This window comes from Mugil cephalus, chromosome 2 (genome assembly GCF_022458985.1).
Source record: "Mugil cephalus isolate CIBA_MC_2020 chromosome 2, CIBA_Mcephalus_1.1, whole genome shotgun sequence".
Classification (NCBI taxonomy): domain Eukaryota; kingdom Metazoa; phylum Chordata; class Actinopteri; order Mugiliformes; family Mugilidae; genus Mugil; species Mugil cephalus.
Genome location: NC_061771.1, coordinates 26,684,794 through 26,704,827, shown reverse-complemented (window position 1 = coordinate 26,704,827; position 20,034 = coordinate 26,684,794). Strand labels below are relative to the sequence as shown.

At 42.5% G+C, this 20,034-nt stretch overlaps 2 protein-coding genes across 2 annotated transcripts in view; one reads left to right on the top strand and one right to left on the bottom strand.

Annotated features, from left to right (window-relative positions):
- The window catches only part of pvalb7 (parvalbumin 7), a 41,762-nt gene that overhangs the window by 9,609 nt on the left and 12,119 nt on the right, over nucleotides 1-20,034 (bottom strand). The window lies entirely within an intron of this gene.
- Nucleotides 9,645-20,034, top strand: part of ncf4 (neutrophil cytosolic factor 4) — a 33,218-nt gene continuing 22,828 nt past the window's right edge. Inside the window, exons 1-5 of the mRNA XM_047578101.1 lie at nucleotides 9,645-9,834; nucleotides 10,338-10,422; nucleotides 10,522-10,681; nucleotides 16,310-16,380; nucleotides 17,058-17,185. Of these exons, the coding sequence (XP_047434057.1) occupies nucleotides 9,803-9,834; nucleotides 10,338-10,422; nucleotides 10,522-10,681; nucleotides 16,310-16,380; nucleotides 17,058-17,185 (476 nt within the window). The 5' untranslated portion in view covers nucleotides 9,645-9,802. The remainder of the gene's footprint in view (nucleotides 9,835-10,337; nucleotides 10,423-10,521; nucleotides 10,682-16,309; nucleotides 16,381-17,057; nucleotides 17,186-20,034) is intronic.

The following is a 20,034-nucleotide window of genomic DNA, read 5'->3' as shown; positions in this document are numbered from 1 at the left end:
CGTGAAGTCATGGCCTGGGCAGCTACAACCCACAGCTGTGTGTGCCTGTGTGTGTGTGTTTGTGTGCGGTATCGATATCACTGGGATATCCCTTGTCCGCTCACTCAAAGATTAGCAGTTATCGGCCCTAAAAATACACTCACGGGGGTCCCCGGCGTACGAGACGCCGCCGCTCGTGTGCTCGTACAATGCGGACCCTCAGTTACCCACAAATTAACCTTTTTGGATTTGTAGATAAATATGGACGGCAGAGCGGCTCCTCAAAAGTGAAGCCAAAGCAAGTAGAGCTCCCCCTGGTGTCTGGCTGCAGTATAGGTCATAAGCTCCACCCCCCTCCATGATAGTGGATGGGACTTGGGCCAAACTGAAGCACTGAAATACATGTCAAATGATTTGTTTTGGTTTTTTTCAAGGATAATTTCAGTCGTTTTAGGTAGTGAATGTAGTACTGATGCATATTCAATAGTGGACTTTTCTGTCAAGTTTCTTCCAAGTAGATTTTTCCAGTTCTAAAGTATTGACGGGGAGTTGAGGTTTAAATCATCTGTGGGTCATAAACAAAATAAAGTGACTAGTGATTCTAGTAACGGCCCATAAACAGTCAGAGGCTCCAGCCTCAATGTGTGAACGTGAAACTTCTCAGGTGCAGATGTTAAGACTGAACTGTTGATATTGCATCTGTTGTATCTACAATACAGACTTAACATCTGTCCCCAAGCCTCTGACTGAGAACGGGTCATTAGAGTATCATTCATGTGAGAAAGAGTAAAACAGTCTCTTTGAACGTATCTGGTCCTCAACAAACTGTAGTCAAGTACATTTCTGATGGAACCACCCACAGATGTTCTTATTTAAACCTCGACTCTCCACCAGTACCTTAAAAGTGAAGAAGATGCTTGGATGAAACCTTGACCTGGAGTCACTGAGACCATCCAGAGACATAAAGTGCCCAACGAATCATTCAGTGTAGTTAAAGCTCTTAATGTGGAATGAACTACACTAGGCTGTGTGAAAGTGACATTTTTTTTTGCACATCATTTGGTTTAATAACTTGACTTTTAAAACTCTTGCAGTCTCACGAGTTCAGCCGAGGACAAACTGAACAGTAGGTTAATACTGTAGTGTAGTGGTGGAAGGAAGCCCCACAGATTTCCAATTGAGCACCACAGGCGTTGGTTATCGTGTTATATTTAGTCGTATTGTGGCTGGTGTGTGTGGGAGTGAGTGGGAGATGGTGAGTTTTTAAAGGAATGCACCAAGTTGTTGGGAGTTTGGCCTGTTACGCAGCCAAAGTGTTAAGTAACGACACACCAGATTTTACACTGTTATCTGACAAATTCCAGTTCGTTATGCTGATTGTTTCGTGTGTGCTTTGTTTAGAGGCAGTCGATCACCAGCAATGTCTCTGTAGCGAGGAAATTAGAACATTAGATCTCAGATATTTAGCCGAGCCTTATCCTAGTCTGTTTTTATTGTTTTTAAGATTTAGTGCAGGGCTGTACCTGTGTACCTAATGAACTGGCAAGTGAGTGTATTTGGAAGTGCAGCAAATCTAACAGGATAAATTTCATCATGGATTTCAATTCAGGGCAAACAACGTTATTTTTATTATTGTTTCTCATGGTGTATAGTTTTGTTTTGTGTCTTTTTGTATTATTTTGCAGTGCGTGTGGTCACTGCTGTTGGCTTCTCTCCAAATGTAACGTTTATGGTTCAAGTTCAATGAGACCAAAAGTTCAGTTTTGGACTCATCACTCCAAATGACTTGGTTCCAGAGGTTTTGAGGCTTGTCTCTGTGCTGTTTGGTGTATTTTAAGTGGGATGGTTTCAGGCATTTGTGTAGTAATGACTTTCTTCTGGTGACTCGACCATGCAGCCCATTTTTCTTTGAGTGCCTCCTCGTTGTGCATCTTTTTTTTTTTTCATAAAGTCATGCATTTCAGCTGAAGTCATTAGTTTCCTGGCAGTTGTGGCTGAGTTTCTGGTTGGTCTTCCTGCTACCCGTGGTTTGGTTTCAACAGAATCCCTAAATTTTCCACTTCTTAGTTAAAGTTTGAACATTGCCCATTGGCAATCTCATTTCCTTGGATATCTTTTCCCACAGATGCTTTGACAATTCTCTTGCTTTCCCCTTTAATCAGAATCCAGAAACGTCAATGTGGCGCTGGGTGAAAGATGCGAAGGTCTTTCAGGAGCCCAGAAACCCACTGACCTCTCATGGACTCACAATGATTCCAGGCAAAACAGACGACAGGTGAGGACGGTTACCTTCAGTTGCCATTCAAACCCATTTGTGTCGACCTCTGTGCATGTTATCAGGTCACAATCACCAGGTTAACCTTTGATCAGGGTCATTTGGGTAGTTTCTGTTGTCATTCTGATTTAAAAAGCGTAAACACAGTTGTACGGCAATAAATGACTTCACCCAGCCACTAAACAAGAGTGAATATTTTCTTTTCTTCATATCATTCATATTGGTGCGTCCCATTTGTACTCAGAAGTCGGAATTTCTGAGTCCCAAGTTGAAATTTTCAACTGGAACGTCCCAGAGTCACTAGCCCCAAGTTGAGTTACCAAGATGGACGGTGATTAGAAGCTCCTGTAATATTCCTTTTATTATCTCTTCTGATTAGTTTTTGTTGCATTAAATCAGTTGTACAGACAGTACTTTTCCACTGAAATGCTGTTACAGTCTAAATCAGTGTTTCTCAGTTCCGGTCCTCGGGCCCCACTGCCCTGCATGTTTTCAATGTTTCCCTCCTGATAAGCCATGAGCCATTCATTTGAATCAGGTGTGGTGGAGGACGGAAACGTCGAACACACAGGACCCACTGCCCTGGAGAAACAACGGTGTAATTTAAGTTTTTCATGTTTCAGCAACGGCTAAAAACAATAGCCTGGTAAAACCAAAACAGAGCCCAACACCATTGTGGCAAACTGTGATTAATAGTGTATATTTATTTTATTTCACTCAAAAAAATTAATTATTGAACACACCAAGTTATATTTGGATGAGGGAAGCGGTTTCATGGACACGATCATCTAGTTTTCCGACTTCTGTAACTGGAACGCCCCAATATTCTCTGAAAAATGGCCAAATAATTCTAAATTCAAAAGGTGTTTTAAAAAAAAGCAGCTGGTAGAGTTTCTTGAAGATGTTTCGTCGCTCAACTCAGCAGCTTCTCCAGTTCTAACTGACTGGTGGTGAGACCCATCAGAAACTTGCTGGAATTGTTTCCATAAGAACCAGACACCGGTGCTACTAATTACCGTTAACAGCTGGATACTCACCTGTGAACTGAAGAATCTACTCAGACGAGTGGTGAAACGTCTCCAAGAGATTCTACAAGTCGCCTTTATTCAACGCCTTCTGGGCGACTGAGAACCTTCACAGACTCACCTGTGGATACAGGTAAAGTAGTGGCGCGAATTTCTGGTTCTTACAGAAACGACTCCAGCAAGTTTCTGCTGGGTTTTCACCCACAGAGTTTCCTATTTAAATTCAAATCCAAATTCTGCCAAACTTATGAGCACAACTGTATCTCAGACTTTGTCTGAACACTGCAGCATTTACCAACATAAAGGCTCATTATTTAAACTACTTCTCGGCTCCACTTCTTCCTCTTTCTGCTTCCTTTATGGCGTCGCCATGGTAACCAGCTGTCCGTACGGTAAACATAAGCCGTGTGTTCGTGGAGACGTTCTGTCACTCTCACTCCTTCTGTTTCTGTGTGTGGGTGTGTGTTTGTGTGTGTTTGTGTGTGTGTGTGTGTTGTCAACCTGACGCCGTGTCATATTCCACCCGCGGACCTTTTACAGTGTGCTTCTGTTTCAGAGTTTACATTCCCAAGGCCAACGCGGCACAAACCATACACAAACGCGCCCTCCTCCGTCCGCACGTATGCACTATCTACGCTCCTCAGATTCTCCCGGGCGCATTCACGGCGGACTCCGGGCAGCTGGCCTGACCTTGAAGATAAATACACCCTTGAAAAAATGTTTCGGCAATTCGTGGCTGGCGACGGTCTGTTACACGAGCAGCGTTTCAAAGGATCCATCTCAGCCCGCGTGAAAATAGATACGGAGTCAATAAGCGCTGATGCACTCGCACACACTCGCACACACACCCGTCGCATGCACTCTTTGTTTCTGTCTTTTTCTGTCTCTCACACTCTGTTCCTTAAGCAGATACTCACACCAACACATTTTCTCCCGGTTCACACTCTTACTTTCTCCCTCAAGGTCCTTTTTTTAAAATGTATTTATTGTAGTGTTTTTGCTGTGGCCATGCCCGTGTCACAACTCTCAAAGACATGTGTAAACACTTCAATCTCAGAGAAAAAACGTAGGTCAAAGTCAGACCTGAGCATGAACCAAGAAACACACCTTCAGTAAGTTGTCTTTGACTCACTGGAACAGGCTGCAGCTGTAATCTCTCTCAGTTTTGTCAGTCTGTGTGTGCAAAGCCGTCTCCGACTCGATGATTCAGGTGTTACAAAACAAAGGAGCGGTGTATACATATATATATATATAAGGAGTCTATATGAGTGTGTGCTGTGTCTTTGTGTTCCGATTGCAGCTATAAGCAAGGACTTTGACATTGTGTGCGATGCATTGACATAAATATATATATATAAAAAAACAAATCCTCCTTGTTACAAGTGTCAAGTGTTGATGAGATCACAAAGAGACTCATTAGAAACTCTTCCCCTCAATCACTGTCCTTCATGTCATCATGAGCACTTAAGAAGCAATGACTCAAGATCAACCCTTCGCTCACACACACTTCAACTTCAACACATCAACATCTTTACTGACACCTAGTGTTGGAAGCTTAAAGAAAGCGCAGAAGTTCGAGCGTCGTCCCCTGGTTTGATTTCATTTTATTCCGCCGTTTACCCTCAGTTTTGAAAAGCCCCCCGTGAGCATTAACCCGCCAACGTCCACAACAAAAGGAGGGTGACACGTTAACGCTCGAGTCTCGCTGTGTTTGCTCAAGGTTGTGTGAGTTTAAACGCTGGTCATTTGGAGAACGTGAACCGAGAAGTGACACGTGCTGTGGAAAGAAAGGCCGACGTCGACTAAATACAGTCGATGGAGGACGGGGTCGTCGGGCTTAAAGCAGAGGTCTCCAGTGTTTTTCAGGCCAAGGACCTCAACACAATTTTAGATTAAATAGCATCTTTTATGTCCTAATTTATGTCCTAATTGCTACAGTTTCCATGAGGAAGTCTCGGTATCTTGGCACCTTAAAGGCTGAGGCATAAAGCAGCCATGCATGTACGTTATAATAATTGTCTTATTTTGCCACTTGCATATATAGTATGTTCCTATATTTCACACAGCTGGAATAGTTTGTTCAAAGCCTTCCTGTTATGAGACAACCATGCAGTTATCTTTTTTTTTGGTCTTAATGTGTGTTTTGACTCTGCTCCCATACGCATTGGCTGTTTTCTGTAAATAAACTGACTGTACTCTACCTACACAACAACCAAAGACTTTCATTATTACACAGGATAAGATGTTACAATCCCTTGTGCCAAGATCCCAGTTAAAACACTTTCAGTAGCCCAGCCCAACTGAAAACCGAGCAGCAGGCTAGCAGTTAGCTACCAATTAGCCACCAGCAAGAGGACACCAGCTAACTAGCCTGTAGCCAACCGTATGCAGCACAACATTGGGGTTTTCAAGTGGGTGCCTCCCTTTACTGATGTTTCATTAAGTTAGGCCCACGACACCTCAAGAAGACTGGAGTCACCCCTCCTCCTCCATGCTGCCACTGAGAGATTAGCTTAGCCCTTTTTAATGCTATTCATTTTTTTTTTGGTCTTAATGTCTGTTTTGACTCTGCTCCCATACACAGTAGCTGTAACTCTACCCACAAAACAACCAAAGACAAAAGTTAGTGACTTGATGGTGGAGCGTAGTGCAGCATTTAGCATCTACAAAGACTGATGTGTTTCTTCTACAACTCAGAACATAAAACATACGCTAATGCTAGCCTGAATGTAGTTTATTTTACAGACTAAGTGTCAGATGATGACCAGAATTTAGTGACTCTCTTCAGTACTTCTTTTACACATGACGTTGCAAGGCAGATAAAGATGATCATAGTTTGAATTCCAGTACAAACCAGATCCACCGGATGGTTGATGGCACAGAACCAGCTGTCCATCACCTTTAATGACAGGTTCAACACAACAGTCGACAGTTCCTGTATCTTTCTACGCGCTTAGCATGATTGTGGACGTTTTTCACTGTCTTTGTAAGGAAATGTTTGCATAAAACACACGATTGTGAAAGACCGTCGCTGCACAGTTTCTCACAGGTCCACACCTTTGTGAAGTCTGTCAGCTACATGTGCACAGTTTGAAGGCTGGGAAGGTGGGTCATCATGTGATCTTGTGAATCTGTAAAGAATATGTAACGTGCACAACAGGAACAGCAAATATTTACGCTTCAAGAGTTGGCAGAATAGAGTTGGCCAGGACTGACAGTGAATGATGGTTTACTCAACATTCCTCCACTTTAGTAAGATATTACATTTACCAAGGGAGAGTAAAGTCATTCTGTTTTCATACACTATTATTAAACTAAGCCTACTGAACGAAACTCTATCGTTTTGGTAGAAGAAGAATTTTAATTGTCATTGCTCGCAAGTTACAATGAAATGTTGTTTGGTAGCTATCTCCAGTAACACCTGGAGGTCAGGTGTTTAAAGGTAGTAATGAATTAAAAATATAAAATCAGTTGTAATTTATCAGTCACTGCTGTAGTCTGTTTCTTATTGAGCTAAATATGGCTGCAGTGACATTAAGTTTAGTGATGAGGACTGTAACGTAGAGGATTGATTGTCTCTTTGAAACATTAAACATTAAAAAATACTTTATTTTGGATGTTGCTGCTGGGTGGTGCACACATCAATCTATCCCAACAGTTTATTGATGAACAGCAGCAGGATTTTGGACAGAACACAAGGTAGATATGATGTAGGTCAACTCAAAAGTCAACATTTTAATGGAAAATTAAAGGTAAAGCTGAAAACTCCCACCACTAATGCATCTGTGTTCTTTTAAATCTTCGTTGATACTTTTTGCATTGGCGGATCGATACTGAAATATCGATACTTGCGATACCCATTCTTTCAGCTCTGAGGTTGATACTCAAATCAAAATATCGATACTTTTGATACTTAAGTCACTCAAGGTAATGTATGTATGAATGTAGTTAGGTAGGTAATGTAGGTAAGAAGACAGTGGATAGTGACTAAACTATTGAGTTGTGGCACCAGTATCGTATCGGAAAGGAAAACTGTGGTATCGAACATCACTACTTTGCATAATACAACATAACCACAACTTAAGTTTAACTCACAGGTTAGAGGTTCTTTGCAGGCCTCAGGAAGCTCCATTTATAACGTACTGTGTGTGGTCATGTGAGGTGTGGTGGTGTGTGGAGCTGACAGACTGACTTTCAATTTAACAGATGTTAAGTATGAACTCATGGTTAAATGCAACTACTACTACTACCACTACTACTACTACTACAGGATTAAATGCAGACATGACTGCAGCTACATCCTGCAGGCGGATAGATATTGTTACAATATTGTGTTTCTCAATTCAGTTTTCTCATAACCAAAGATGGCTTTACTCCTTCAAAACTAATTTAAAAAACAATCTGATTTCTGTCCTAAAGCAACAGTCGCGTACATCCCAGGAATAAATGAGCTTGTTTGGTGTATTTTATATGTAGCCCTACATCGTGACTGATGAGTTTGTGGCCTCAGGTAGAAGCGGATCAGGCTCTTGTTACAGGCAGCCCAACTATTTGAGTGATTATGCAGAAAGTCTGAAGTCAATAACATTTGTGGTATTTCTGTTTCGGGTAATTTGAGAATGCACGACAGGGGCGTCTGAGAGAACAGAGAGTATCGGTCTTCGTGCTGTCGTCCACTGTACCTCAGACCCGAGGGCTGATTGAGGACGTGGAGGAAGCATGGAGAGGAGCTGGACTGTTCAATCCAAGGTCAGTCTGTATCACAGCAGAAAATAGACACAGACAATCTGTTTTCTGCATAAACGCTGAACTAAATGTGGAGGGGTTACGATGAAAACCTACCGAAGTCTCCCACTATCAGTCCAATGATTAACATTTGTTATAAGATTCAGATATATACGTCAGAGAGAGTAGGTAATGCAGTATTTCACACCTTTGACACAACATCTTGAATCTTGAGTATAGATTAACAATCATAGATGGATATATTTCCAATCCAATGCTAAGTAAAATTCAGGCTGGTATCGCCAATACCGATCCGATACTTTGCATAAATACACCCTAATGTGTCTGGGAAAAGTAAAAAAAAAAAAAAGATTGTGTATTTCAAATCATAACTTCATCAATAATAAAAGACATCAGCGTAATGTATTCGGTTTATTTATTTATTTTAAACTCTGAAGTATATTGAGTTAGTGGCCTCATTTACTGCTAATGCAACAACAAAAAAACCAAGCAGGACACGATCATACAAAATATGTGAAAACGCTGTTTCAAACACTTAAAAAATATTATTATAATATGACCATTAAAATAAATTCTTGTTTAACTGTTAAGAACTACTATAAAATGCATAAAGTGCATCTTAATTCTGACCCTGTTCTCTCCTCTTCTGTCCTCCTCATCATAAACGCCTCATGTTCTGTTATGAGGTGTTACACACAGTTTATTGTGTTGCCAAAACTCAGCAGTTTAGTTACTTTCCACTGTGTTCCTACATTACCTCAAATGACTGAAGTATCGAAAGTATCGATATTTTGTTTTGAGAATCGTTTTCAGAGCAGGAAGATCCGATATCGGGAGTATCGATATTCGAGTATCGATCCGCACATCACTACGGGGTCCACCCTGGACGGGTCACCAGTGTATCACAGGGCTAACACAGAGAGACAGACAATCATTCACACACACACAACTACGGCCAGTTTACAACCACCAGAGAACCTAATGAGCATGTGTTTGGAGGGCGGGAGGAACCCGGAGAGAACCCAGGGAGAACATGCAAAACAAGACCCCAGTCGGTCAATGGATCCCAACCCAAAACCTTGTCGCCATGAGGCATCAGTTCCATGAAATGAAATTGCACAAATCAAATAAAAGAAATATTTGCAAAATGGCCCAGTTACAGTGTCACCTGAAACACACACACACACACACACACACACACACACACGGAGCAGGAGTTATGCAGATTGTAGAAGGAAATATTTCCAAAGAAGAAGACGCGAGTCCTGGTTTCACAGATACCTGACACACATTTGATGTGGAAACTTGATCACCTGAGAATGGTCTTTTAAAAATAGATTAATTGAAGAATCTGAACCTAATCAGGTGTTGGAGGCCGTGCATGGGGGGGGGATCTTTAAATTGATAGACGTCAATTGAAAAAGGGCGTGACAGACATTTTTTTGAGTTTAACATTCCTTACCTTATCTGACGCAGACACTGTTATGGTTTACTGTACAGGTTCATCCGCATTACTTTATGTAGTTCAGCGACACCTCATTCCGACCCCGCCCCTGGTAATAACACGCTGCACAACTTCACAACTTCACGGCCAAGTGAACGCACCATCCTCTGATGTCTCTTGTTTTAGGGAACCCTCGCTTCCTGTTGCCTGTTTCCGCACTGTTGTTGCGCCTGCACGCCTCTGTAGTGCGCAGTGAGTCCTCGCTCCGTTTCCACCAGCACTTCAAATTTAAAAGTTTCTCCTCTTGCTCGCTTGCACCCGCCACCGTCAGCCATGTCCCAGCCGCAACAGATCCGAGACAAAAGGTGAGTGTCTGACTCAATGTCAGCGTAGAGGAAAAAAAAAAAAATTAAAAAAAGAGTTTTGTGTCTTTACGCTGCGCGCATCTGTAATAGTGTGTGGAGCAATCGCGCCCGTGTTAAATATAATTGCGCTAATGCTTTACTGACAGGTACCTTGTTAGAAGTAACACTAAAATACTACAACATGAGGATATCGTTAAGTTGTATCTCAGTTCGTCTTTTTGATCTGGAATCCCAAAATATAACCGGTAGTGAAACTAGATACGGACTTTCTGTCTTTCTTTTTGTTGCTGTGAAGTAACACCTGGTGAAGAATTAAAGATATGCAATAAAACAAAATAATATTAATGATATTAGCCTATATTTTATGACAGTTTTGGTCAGAAATAGCAGCAGAGCAGTCTGCAGCACAATGGGTCATGTTGCAATACATGTTTTGAAATATTTTACTACAGTATTTACTCTTTTATCAGTGGCATTTAATCTATATCTGTCTATAACCTTAGTGACTTTGATCAGCTCCCTGGCAACGTACCCATCACTGCCACTATTGCCGATATCGAAGAGAAGAAGGGCTTCATCGATTACTACGTAAGTATATGTGTATATGTATAAAATAAATAATAACCAGTGACATTTTTAAGCCCGGGCCTTAAGAAACGTGCACACATCCGCCTGTTTCTCTCCCAGAGGTTTGTGATCGAGGTGAAGACCAAAGGAGGCGGCAAGTACTTTATCTACAGGAGGTACAGGGAGTTCTTCAACCTCCACCAGATCCTCGAGGCCAAGTACTCTCCTGAGGACCCGGAGAGGCCGGGTCCTAACACCTGCATCCTGCCCCCTCTTCCAGGTGAGCTCGCCAGCGCCGATAACATCCCCGGCATGCAGACGAATTGGAATTCAACGCGGTGTCAGATTTCAAACGGTTCAAATATGTGCTCGTCAGAGGCCCTGCAACACGGCGCTTGTTAACATCATTTAACTCCGGTTTTAATCGAGCTTTGGCCGCACGGTCCTCTGGTTTTTGTTAAGTTGCTTTCCTGGCAACATGTCTTGTGTGTGTGTGTGTGTGTGTGGAGCTGCCATGACAAACACTGTCCACATGAAACACATAGGGTTCAATCAAAAAAACAGAGAACTGAATCTGAATATGTTCCCCAAAAGTCAAGGACGAGTGTTTTTTTGCACGTCAGGTTTCATGTGGCTCTGGAGCCGCGATTGCAGCGATCGGTTTCCACGGTGATGACGGTGATTTTCTCGCTCCGCTGCAGACGGGATGCAGAGGAAACTGCAACTTCCCTGCATCCTTTCTGCCTCGTCACTCTGTAACCTTCACCTTCAGACGCTAACTCGTTCTGCTCTGCTTCATGCATATGGAGAGGAACAGGCTGGGTTTGTGGTGACAGCTGGCTGAATACCCCCCTCCTCCACCTCCTCCACCTCCACCTCCACCCGTTTTTGGCCAAAAGATCTGAAACTAAACTGAACATGACTTTAAACATCTACTGCGTGGGTTGCACTGATACGTTTTTGTGGATGACCCCTGGTTGAGTTTGCTTGATGAATTTAAAAGCACTCAGCAGATGAAACCAAGCAGGATGTGTCGCGTCCTTACAGACATGATTGCATTTGAACTTGCCATAATGTTGTACGTAAACGAGGCAACCTTGATACTCTAGAAACATATCTTTCTTATATAACTTGATTCAAACTAAACTATTCATTCAGTTCAGTCCAATGAAACGTATGTATTTTCACAGAAGAAGCTTTGGAAAAGCACTTTTTTTTTTTTTTAATCTTAAACACACCTGAGGCCAAGTGTCACGTTGTCTGGCTATTAATCCTACATCACAAGCCTACATCAGCTATCACAGTGTTACTGAGAGGTGTCACCTATGTCTACCTTTCATTCGCTGCACATTCCATTTAAGTGCATTTAATCCACAATGACTGACGTTCAGAAGAGCCGAGATGTATAGAAGGACAGACGAATAAAACGCAGAGACTAACTGGGTAGAAATGAGCCGTGTTTAAGTGGAACGCAACTTATCTTGAGCAGGTACATGTTGGCAAATGATGGAGCAGAGAAAGTTGTAACCATCCTCTAGTTTGCTGAAGGTCTCCCAGGTCAGCTGGTCCATAGAAGCCCTCTGATTGGTTCTCTTTGTCCTTGGATTCTCCCTAGTCCCTCCATGACTGGGATTGGTTGTTTTAACGATAAAGTAGCTTGTTCTTATTCACGTTCCTGAGACGTTTGGTTAGCAGCTAAAATCTAGAACGAGACGGATGAACCCTCCACGATGTCATGATGTTCAGGTGGTGTAGTGGTTCGCTCTGGTGCCTCATAACGAGAAGGTTCACTCTTCCTAACTCCCAGCTAAATAAGAATATGTGTAGGTGACACCTAGAGAGCACAGATCTGTGACAGACTCCACCCTCTCACTCCGAGCACCAGCGTCCTTGATTATGCGTGAGTTTGGCCTTGGTGCGATTCTTATAGGTCAGTTATATAAAATGTACACCATGTGCAATCGCCCTCAAAGGAGAAGTTGGCTTCTAGACACCACAGTTCACCACAGTTCATTCTACTGTTCCTATTGAAATCTGTGGAAACTTGTACTATGATGTTCTTTCTTCAGATACGTAGTCTAGTCAGCAGCAGCAGGCAGTTTGCTGGTTTCTGGTGTCTTCTAGTTGGTTGCTACCTGGTAGCTGACTGCTAGGTCGGTTTTTCAGTTGGACTGGGCAACTAAAAGTGCACAAGGGATTGTAACATCTCATCCTGTGTAATAATGAATGCTTTCTCTGCTGTCATCATCAGCATTTCGCAACAGATGAGCAACAGGCTCAGTTTTCATCGCCTAAGTACGTCTAGTCGACGCCGACTAGTCTCTGATGACGTCACTAATAAAATCACAGCAGAAATTAATGCTTTGCAACAATGAAATCTATATTCTTCACCTGAACTGACAGCTCACGCGCTACATACTGTGAGCTGCAGATATGTATAGTCTGTATAAGAACAGGCAGCAACTCAGCACCATCAGTAGCCTTTAATAGTACTCCACAGTGGGTTGTAAGATGGGATAGTGTAGCCGGGTTAAAAAAAAAAATGTACAAATGTATTTTGCCGACGCCTTCTCTCCTATCTACCGACTGCTGTACCTCCGCGGAAGCCCTAGGGGTCACGGACCCCCTGTTGAAAACCTATGCACCAAACGAGCGGTGAACAGTGTTGTAGTTGCATGAGTAGATACAGTATGTGAAAGAAATACATTCGACAGAGCACGTATTAAGTGAGAAGACATGTATTAAGTGAGAAATTGGTAAAAGTAATTGGCCCACGCAGGCAAACTATTGTTAGAGAAGATTAAGTTGTGGGAAGGAATGTCCAGACTGGCCACACTCAAATGGAAACTTTAAATTAGGAAACATCAGCGAGTGCAGAAACGAGAGAAATTCAGAGAAGTGCTTTTTTAGAACTGGGCAGACACAGACCTGAAAACCCAGAAAATTTCCCAATACAGTATTTTATATATATATATGTATGTGTGAGGTCTTCTTATGTAATAACAAGTTGCATCTAATGCTGTTTTAGTTTCATGTACTTTTATAAATGAGTCACATTTCCCCTCCCAGAGAAATCCAATATGATAAGTCCAGAGATAACAGCATTTAACCTGACAGCGTATATCCTCCCTCACCGGCCCTGCTGCTGCTGCTGCTGCTGTTGTCTTCACCGTCCTCGTGTCCTCATCTTCCCGGTGCCCCTCGTGTTATTCAGCTCATTGTTTTCCCATAAGTCCGTCTGTCTTGGAGCCGTCCTGAGTGTCTGTATTGATTATCGGAGGATGGAAACCGACACCAATAAGAGCCTGAGGACTCTGCATTGGTCGCGTTGTATTTGGGCGAGACGAGGACGGGCTGGGGTGTTTGTTTGTTTGTTTGTTTGTTTGTTTGTTTGTGTGCATGTGTTGTAGATTATTTGAGTCATGAGTCACACACAAATATATTTCTGTTGACTCTCAGGTTTTAGCTTCAGTGTCGGCATTTTATTTATTTCTCAGTGTTTTATTTATGTATTAAACACAGCATGGCTGCAAGTAGAGGCACAGTCGTCTTTACAATACTTCAACATCTGAGTCAGTTTTCTCACTTATTGTCTTACTAATACCACAGTTTTCATTATTTCCTTTCCTCTTTTCCTCTTTCCGCAGAATACTTTACATGTGCAGTAAACCACCTGTTTGATTTGCTCTTTAACAACAGACATATATTTCCGCCCGTCACTCACAGGCCACCGTCGGCTCCTATTGTCAAACTTTTTAACATCCTACTCTTTACGGACCTCAAGGCTGTGTCTCTCATTGTCACCCTCTATATCGGGAAAGTTCTACTTTTCCGCAAACTCTGATTTAGCATCTGCCACTGAGGAGTCTGCTGGATAATATTAGATCTGATGGGTTTAATTGCAGTGCCAGATCTCATCAGGACGGAGAGGGAATAAGAAAGACAGGGGGTGGGGGTGGGGCGTCGGGGGAGAGAGCGGAGGGAGAGGATTGGTGACGGGTTCACGGGCAGAAAAAATAATAGAAAAGGATATAGGTCCGTCTGGTCAAATTGAAGCTGACTCGTTTAATGAGAGGTAAATGAATGGAAGATATCTCGGCGTTTGTTTTGGTTTGTTTACTTCTGCTCGGATTCATCCTCACGTGGATTGTGTCTGCAGTTCGTCCGCCTCTACTTTATGTGATCGCTTTTTAAAATCACCCATAAAAGATATTCCAATAAGTCCAAGGTCAAAAGAGCAATCAGCTCATCCAGCTCAACGGGGCCGGAGGAGATGAAGAGAAGTGAGTGCATGAGTGAGGGATTCATCAGGAAGTGAGTGAATTTGCGGCGGCGAGTGATTGAGTGAGTTATCGTTCACCCACCGGTGAATGAGAAGAGAGAGGGCCGAGCGTTGTGGCTGAGGCTCATTAAAGACTGTGCTAAATTTGATTTAACAGCAGTGTTAGACGGCCTCGGATGAATTGTTGGGGCCTGATTTAGAGCGCACGGGGTCCGCGCTCTGCCTCATCATCTTTGGCTGGACTTGGTGTGCGAGATTAGGGACGGGAGGTAATGTGTCCACGTTCCTCAGAAGGAGGAAGCGTTTCCGAGAGACTCGGGGACAAAATAAATCCATCCATCGTTTCTTACCCTTAGATAGTTTATGGAGAAAGGTCCCGGCCGTCAAGCAAACGACCAGTCACTCTCATTGTAACTTCCTGAGACCCTGCGTCCTCATGTGGGGACGTTAAGTTTTAGGTGTGTGTGTCAGCTTCTTATTCTGCTTCAGTTTTTTATCCTCATAACTAGATACTGGTTGGTGTAAAAAATTGATTAATTCTACAGGCAATCAATCACAAACATTTTACAGCTGAAACATGTCTATTCATGTTTATTAACTTTTCTAGTTTAATATGAAAAGCTAATTTTATCACAACAATGAGAGCAGCAAGCTATAACTTCACTACATTGGGACATTGGGACTTGATTATTTGCAATTCTGCTTTTGCACAGCAATGTCAAGAAATTCAGTTTTATATTTTCTTACATATTGGTGACTTTATTATAATATTGAGTAAAATAATCCCTGTGTCCACACATGAGGACATCATTTTTTTTTTCCAAAAACGACTTCCTGTTCAAAGACGATGCTTAGTTTTTTATATTTCTTAGGTCCTACTAATCATAAATAAACAGAAAATGTATACCAACAACAACAACAATGAAAGTTAAGGTCTCAGGAGGTTACAATTTAATTGCCACAGCATGGATTTGTAGTGCTGTAGGAAGCGGACAGCGGGTTCGAACCCAGAACCCTTCTTCCTATGAGACTAAACACTGCCAACCACTGCACCATTTTGCCACCCTCAGAAAAATACTCATCAGAGTAAATAGCCCTTCAAGTGACCTGGGAATTTAAAGCCGAACGGCTACCCTTTAAAGCACGCGGTATTTGAATTACCGTAACTCACAATGGTTTGGCTACTGACAAAATTCAAAGTGTGGCTGAACACTGGGGAGTTGTGCTTTTGTGTGGAAGATCTGTGTGGAAAACTAACTTCGTTATTACCAACAAATTCCTCCAAACAACTCTCTCTTCCTGGGTCGCTCCCCCAACCTGCAGCCGACAGCAGTGTTGGGTCATCATTACCGTAATGGCGGCTTCTGCAACTTCCCAGCGTAAAGCCACATTTTGAATTTTGTCCATCAGTGAGTTACGGTAATTCAAACACCATAAGCTTTTGATCCTGGTCAGAGAATCCCACAGCAACACACTGAGCAACATCCACACTAATGCCAGGTCGAAAAGTTTCCCAGCAGAAAATTGCATTGTCACGAGTTGGTCAAAGTTATTCACTTCTCCTGTCAGCGGTCATAATGTTATGCCTGATTGCTCCTTAAAATGAGATCATGTGCTTGTCTTCAGGTAAAGTCTTCATCGGAAACAAACGGGAGATCGCAGAGAGCCGAATCCCTGAGCTCAACACGTACATGAAGGTAACGACTTTTAATTTACTGCAGCCTTTTGTGTTTTTCTTTTGTGCAGAGCAGAGAATTCTTGGCACGCTCTCCATCTTCTGCAGCGCGGTAGCCTACTACTCAGTGGGCTGAGCGATGCAGTAGGTGGATAAGCACCGACTCGGATATTTCAGCGGTGGTTTGCAGATGGAGCTCAGCGCCGTAGGCGTTGCTGCTCTCTTCTCCTTGCTCTGCCCTATGCCCACATCACGTCTGACTGACTGTAGTTGTGGGACTTTTGACATGTTTCAGCGTTGCTCCACAGCTAAAAACATGAGCGGGTTCTCTTTCTCCCACTCACTCACTTCTCTTTTCTGCTTGACTCTGTTTTTTTTTTTTTTTTTTTTTTTTCCCTGCAACCTACGTGGCTCTCACTTTGCCACGCTCACTCGCCTTGCACTTGTAACGCTCCTACTTCATCTCCTCCCTTTTCATCCGCCCTTCTTCTTCGACTCTCCGGCGATGACCCTCCTTCTCCTCTTCTCCTTGAACCCTCTCTAATCATCCACCCCGATTTGCATCTTCTTGTGTCCCTCCTTCTTCTCTTCCTCTTCAAACACTGCCTCTTTACCTTTCATCCCTTTCATTCTCATTTTTTTTTTGTTTTGTTTTACCTCATCCTTCCTGTCTTTCATTCTCCCTCCCTTTCTTCTCAGAGGCTGCTGGGTCTGCCAACATGGCTGGTGCTTGACGAGGCTCTCAGGATGTTTTTCTACCAGACGGACCAGGACAGCCAGCAGCAACCGCGAGCCCTCAGGCGTCTCCGCCCACCAACCCGCAAAGTGTAAGACCCTCTCTCGTCCCTGCTAACGAGAATCGATTCGCTGTCAGAAGACAAGCTACTTAAATTGTCCAAAATGTGGGTGTGTGTGAGGGGTCTAACGGTGACAACCTTTGGAAATAAGGTTTGAAGGTGAAGCACCTGCAGTTGATGACAAAAGAGGATAATTGTGGTGCTTCGAGGGCTTGTTTGTGCCACAAATTGATGTGCACACTTTTCTTTTTGAATAATTATAATAAATAATAAACCCCGGGAGGGTTAAAAATGTGCTAAGAGTGTGTGAAATATCAAACTATCATCACCAAAAAAGGAAGACTGCTTCTTATAATTTTAAATGAACGTAATTAGTATCAATCCAGCGCCACTGGGCCTTTTTTGAAATTAAAGTAGCTGGAGCGGATCTGGAATGAATGAGGGTGGTTGGTAGGATGAACCCAGTGGTTTGCTTTCATGGAAGGAGGAAACAAAATAGAACGATTTCCCTCCAAAAGGCTTTGGAGTGTGGATTTTTATAAATATTTAGTGGTTCAGGCTCTAACCTGAATGTATTATAATTATATTTTACTTCTTATTTACCAGTCCTCTCTGAAAACTTGACTCGTCTTAGGCCTCGAGAACAAATTTTGATTATTTTCCAGACTTGAGCTTTGTACGTTGAGTGCTAAAGGTCATTAGTGTCAGACATTTAGTTATTCTGAAGAGAAACTGAAGCTAAGCCAGTACAATAGACCCCATCATGAAATGACGTTAATGCTTATGTAGGGGATTCTTGTTACATGTTAATGCTAATGCTAACCACGAGCTAATGCAACATTACTTGTGTGTCAGCGGTGTCCAAGCTGAAGTTGCATTTACTACGTTACCTTCCACAGTGACTCCACTTACTTCTTGTAATATCTTTGCTGGAGAGGCTTCACTTGATAAACAGACCAGACTTTTCTCTGTCGTCCTTTGTTCAAATCTTTCATCCAGGTAGTGAGAGTGTGGGGATCACTGAACACAATCCCATCAGTCAGAGTCAACTTTTTAAAATAACACTCATGGTCTCAGACAGTGACTGTATCAGTATATTCTCTAAAATATACGTTTTACTCGTCCATTCTTGCCATAACAGTCCACTGAAACATGCTAACGTTTACTAGCTGTAGAGTTTGAGATTGTTTTGCATCCAGTTAAGCCCCGCCCCTCAGAAAAACGTCTAGTGTATGTACAGTATTACAGTGATGTGGTGCATTTACACAAGCACAGATTAAGTTTCCAACAAGGAGTGATGGTTATTGTTGCCTTCAGCTGTCACTTCAACAAAGGACGTGGGAGTTCAGAGTCTGATTTCCATGAATCCACACCAAATGATTTTATGTGGCAGTGTCGTCCATTCGTCTGCACATATGCTCGTCAGTCCCACACATTCTTGTCATTATCTCAGGATGGCGTAAACCTTCCCTTAGAGCCAAGGATGAACTGACTAGAACTGGTGGCTGATTATAACCAAACTGTCACGTCAATGTCTTGTGCCATAAAATGATCAAGTCATGACATTTAACATCCAAAAGGTCAAAGATCAAATTCACTGTTGCTGATGATTGTTGTGATTTCAAATTGGAGAACTGATTGTTCGCGCATTAGCTTTTGAATCACGGGATGCCAAACTATTAGAAAAATACTTGCGTAACTGTTTAACCACTTCCTTACACAACTCGCCATCAGGCAAATGGTCACAACAAGGAAATCCTATCATTTTAACAAAGACAGCGTCCTCTCATAAAACTCTCTTCTGGGCCAAGAAAGACCAAATATTCTCCACGAGAAGACTCTAACAATGACACACAGCTGTATCCAGAGTATATTAACAATTCATGAACCATTTAAAGACAACGGTTACACAGCTACATGTGGCAGAAGATGGTCCAGTCTTTGAAGGAACTCTAAAAGGAGGAAAACTCATCCGTACATATATATATATATGCAGATCCTTAGAAATCACCCAAAACCAGAAAGGTTAGTGGGTAAGTTGGAGGAAGTTGGGGTTTTTCTTTTTAACGAAAGTTTTTTTTAACCTTTGCATTTAAAATTGTGGGAGTTAAATGTGGTTTAGTGATGGGCAGCTTCATGACGTGTGTTCTTAGCAGTGGTAAACGATTGGTTGGCTAGTTGTTGGCGAATGTTTTTCTGTTGTAGCTTTGAGACTCTACTTGCCACTTTGTGTGTTGGGGTGTTGCTGTGGTTTCCTATTGTAATTACAATAAGCTGAAATACTTTAAACCTTTTAGTTTTTTGTGATTATGTACATGTCCAGAGCGCTTTATCTTACAGAGACAAAATGCATGATGTTAAGTGAATGAGATATTTATTCTTTGGGCTGCGTTTTAACCAGATACTCGATGCCTGATGTCACGAAGGAGTCAGATGCTGCAGCTGGTGCGACTGTGTCTTATTTAAAGTGCGATAAGTGTCGTTGAAGACGTCTGAATTGTTTTCTTTGGTCCACGTTGTTGAATAGAAATACAGCGTCTAAAGCACGGAGCAGCAAGTCTTAAATGCCGTCCGTTAAATCACGGCGAGCTCCTCCTGATCTATGACGTCCCAGCTGGCCGATAAGTGCTGCCTCACTGCCTCCAATCTTAACCCTCACATCATGAATGGGACGGAGCAAAGTGGCGGAGAGGAAGTCGCGGGGCAGAGGATCCATAAATCTGGCGTCGAGAAAAACCCCACCGAGACTTATTACCCATTTTTTTTTTTTTTTTTTTTACGGTCTACTTCCTCATTCTCAACGGCTGCTCTGATTGGCCCATTTGCCTGTGGCCATGTTGCACCAGTAGGAGATGTGGTAAAGAGGGACTCTCAACAGG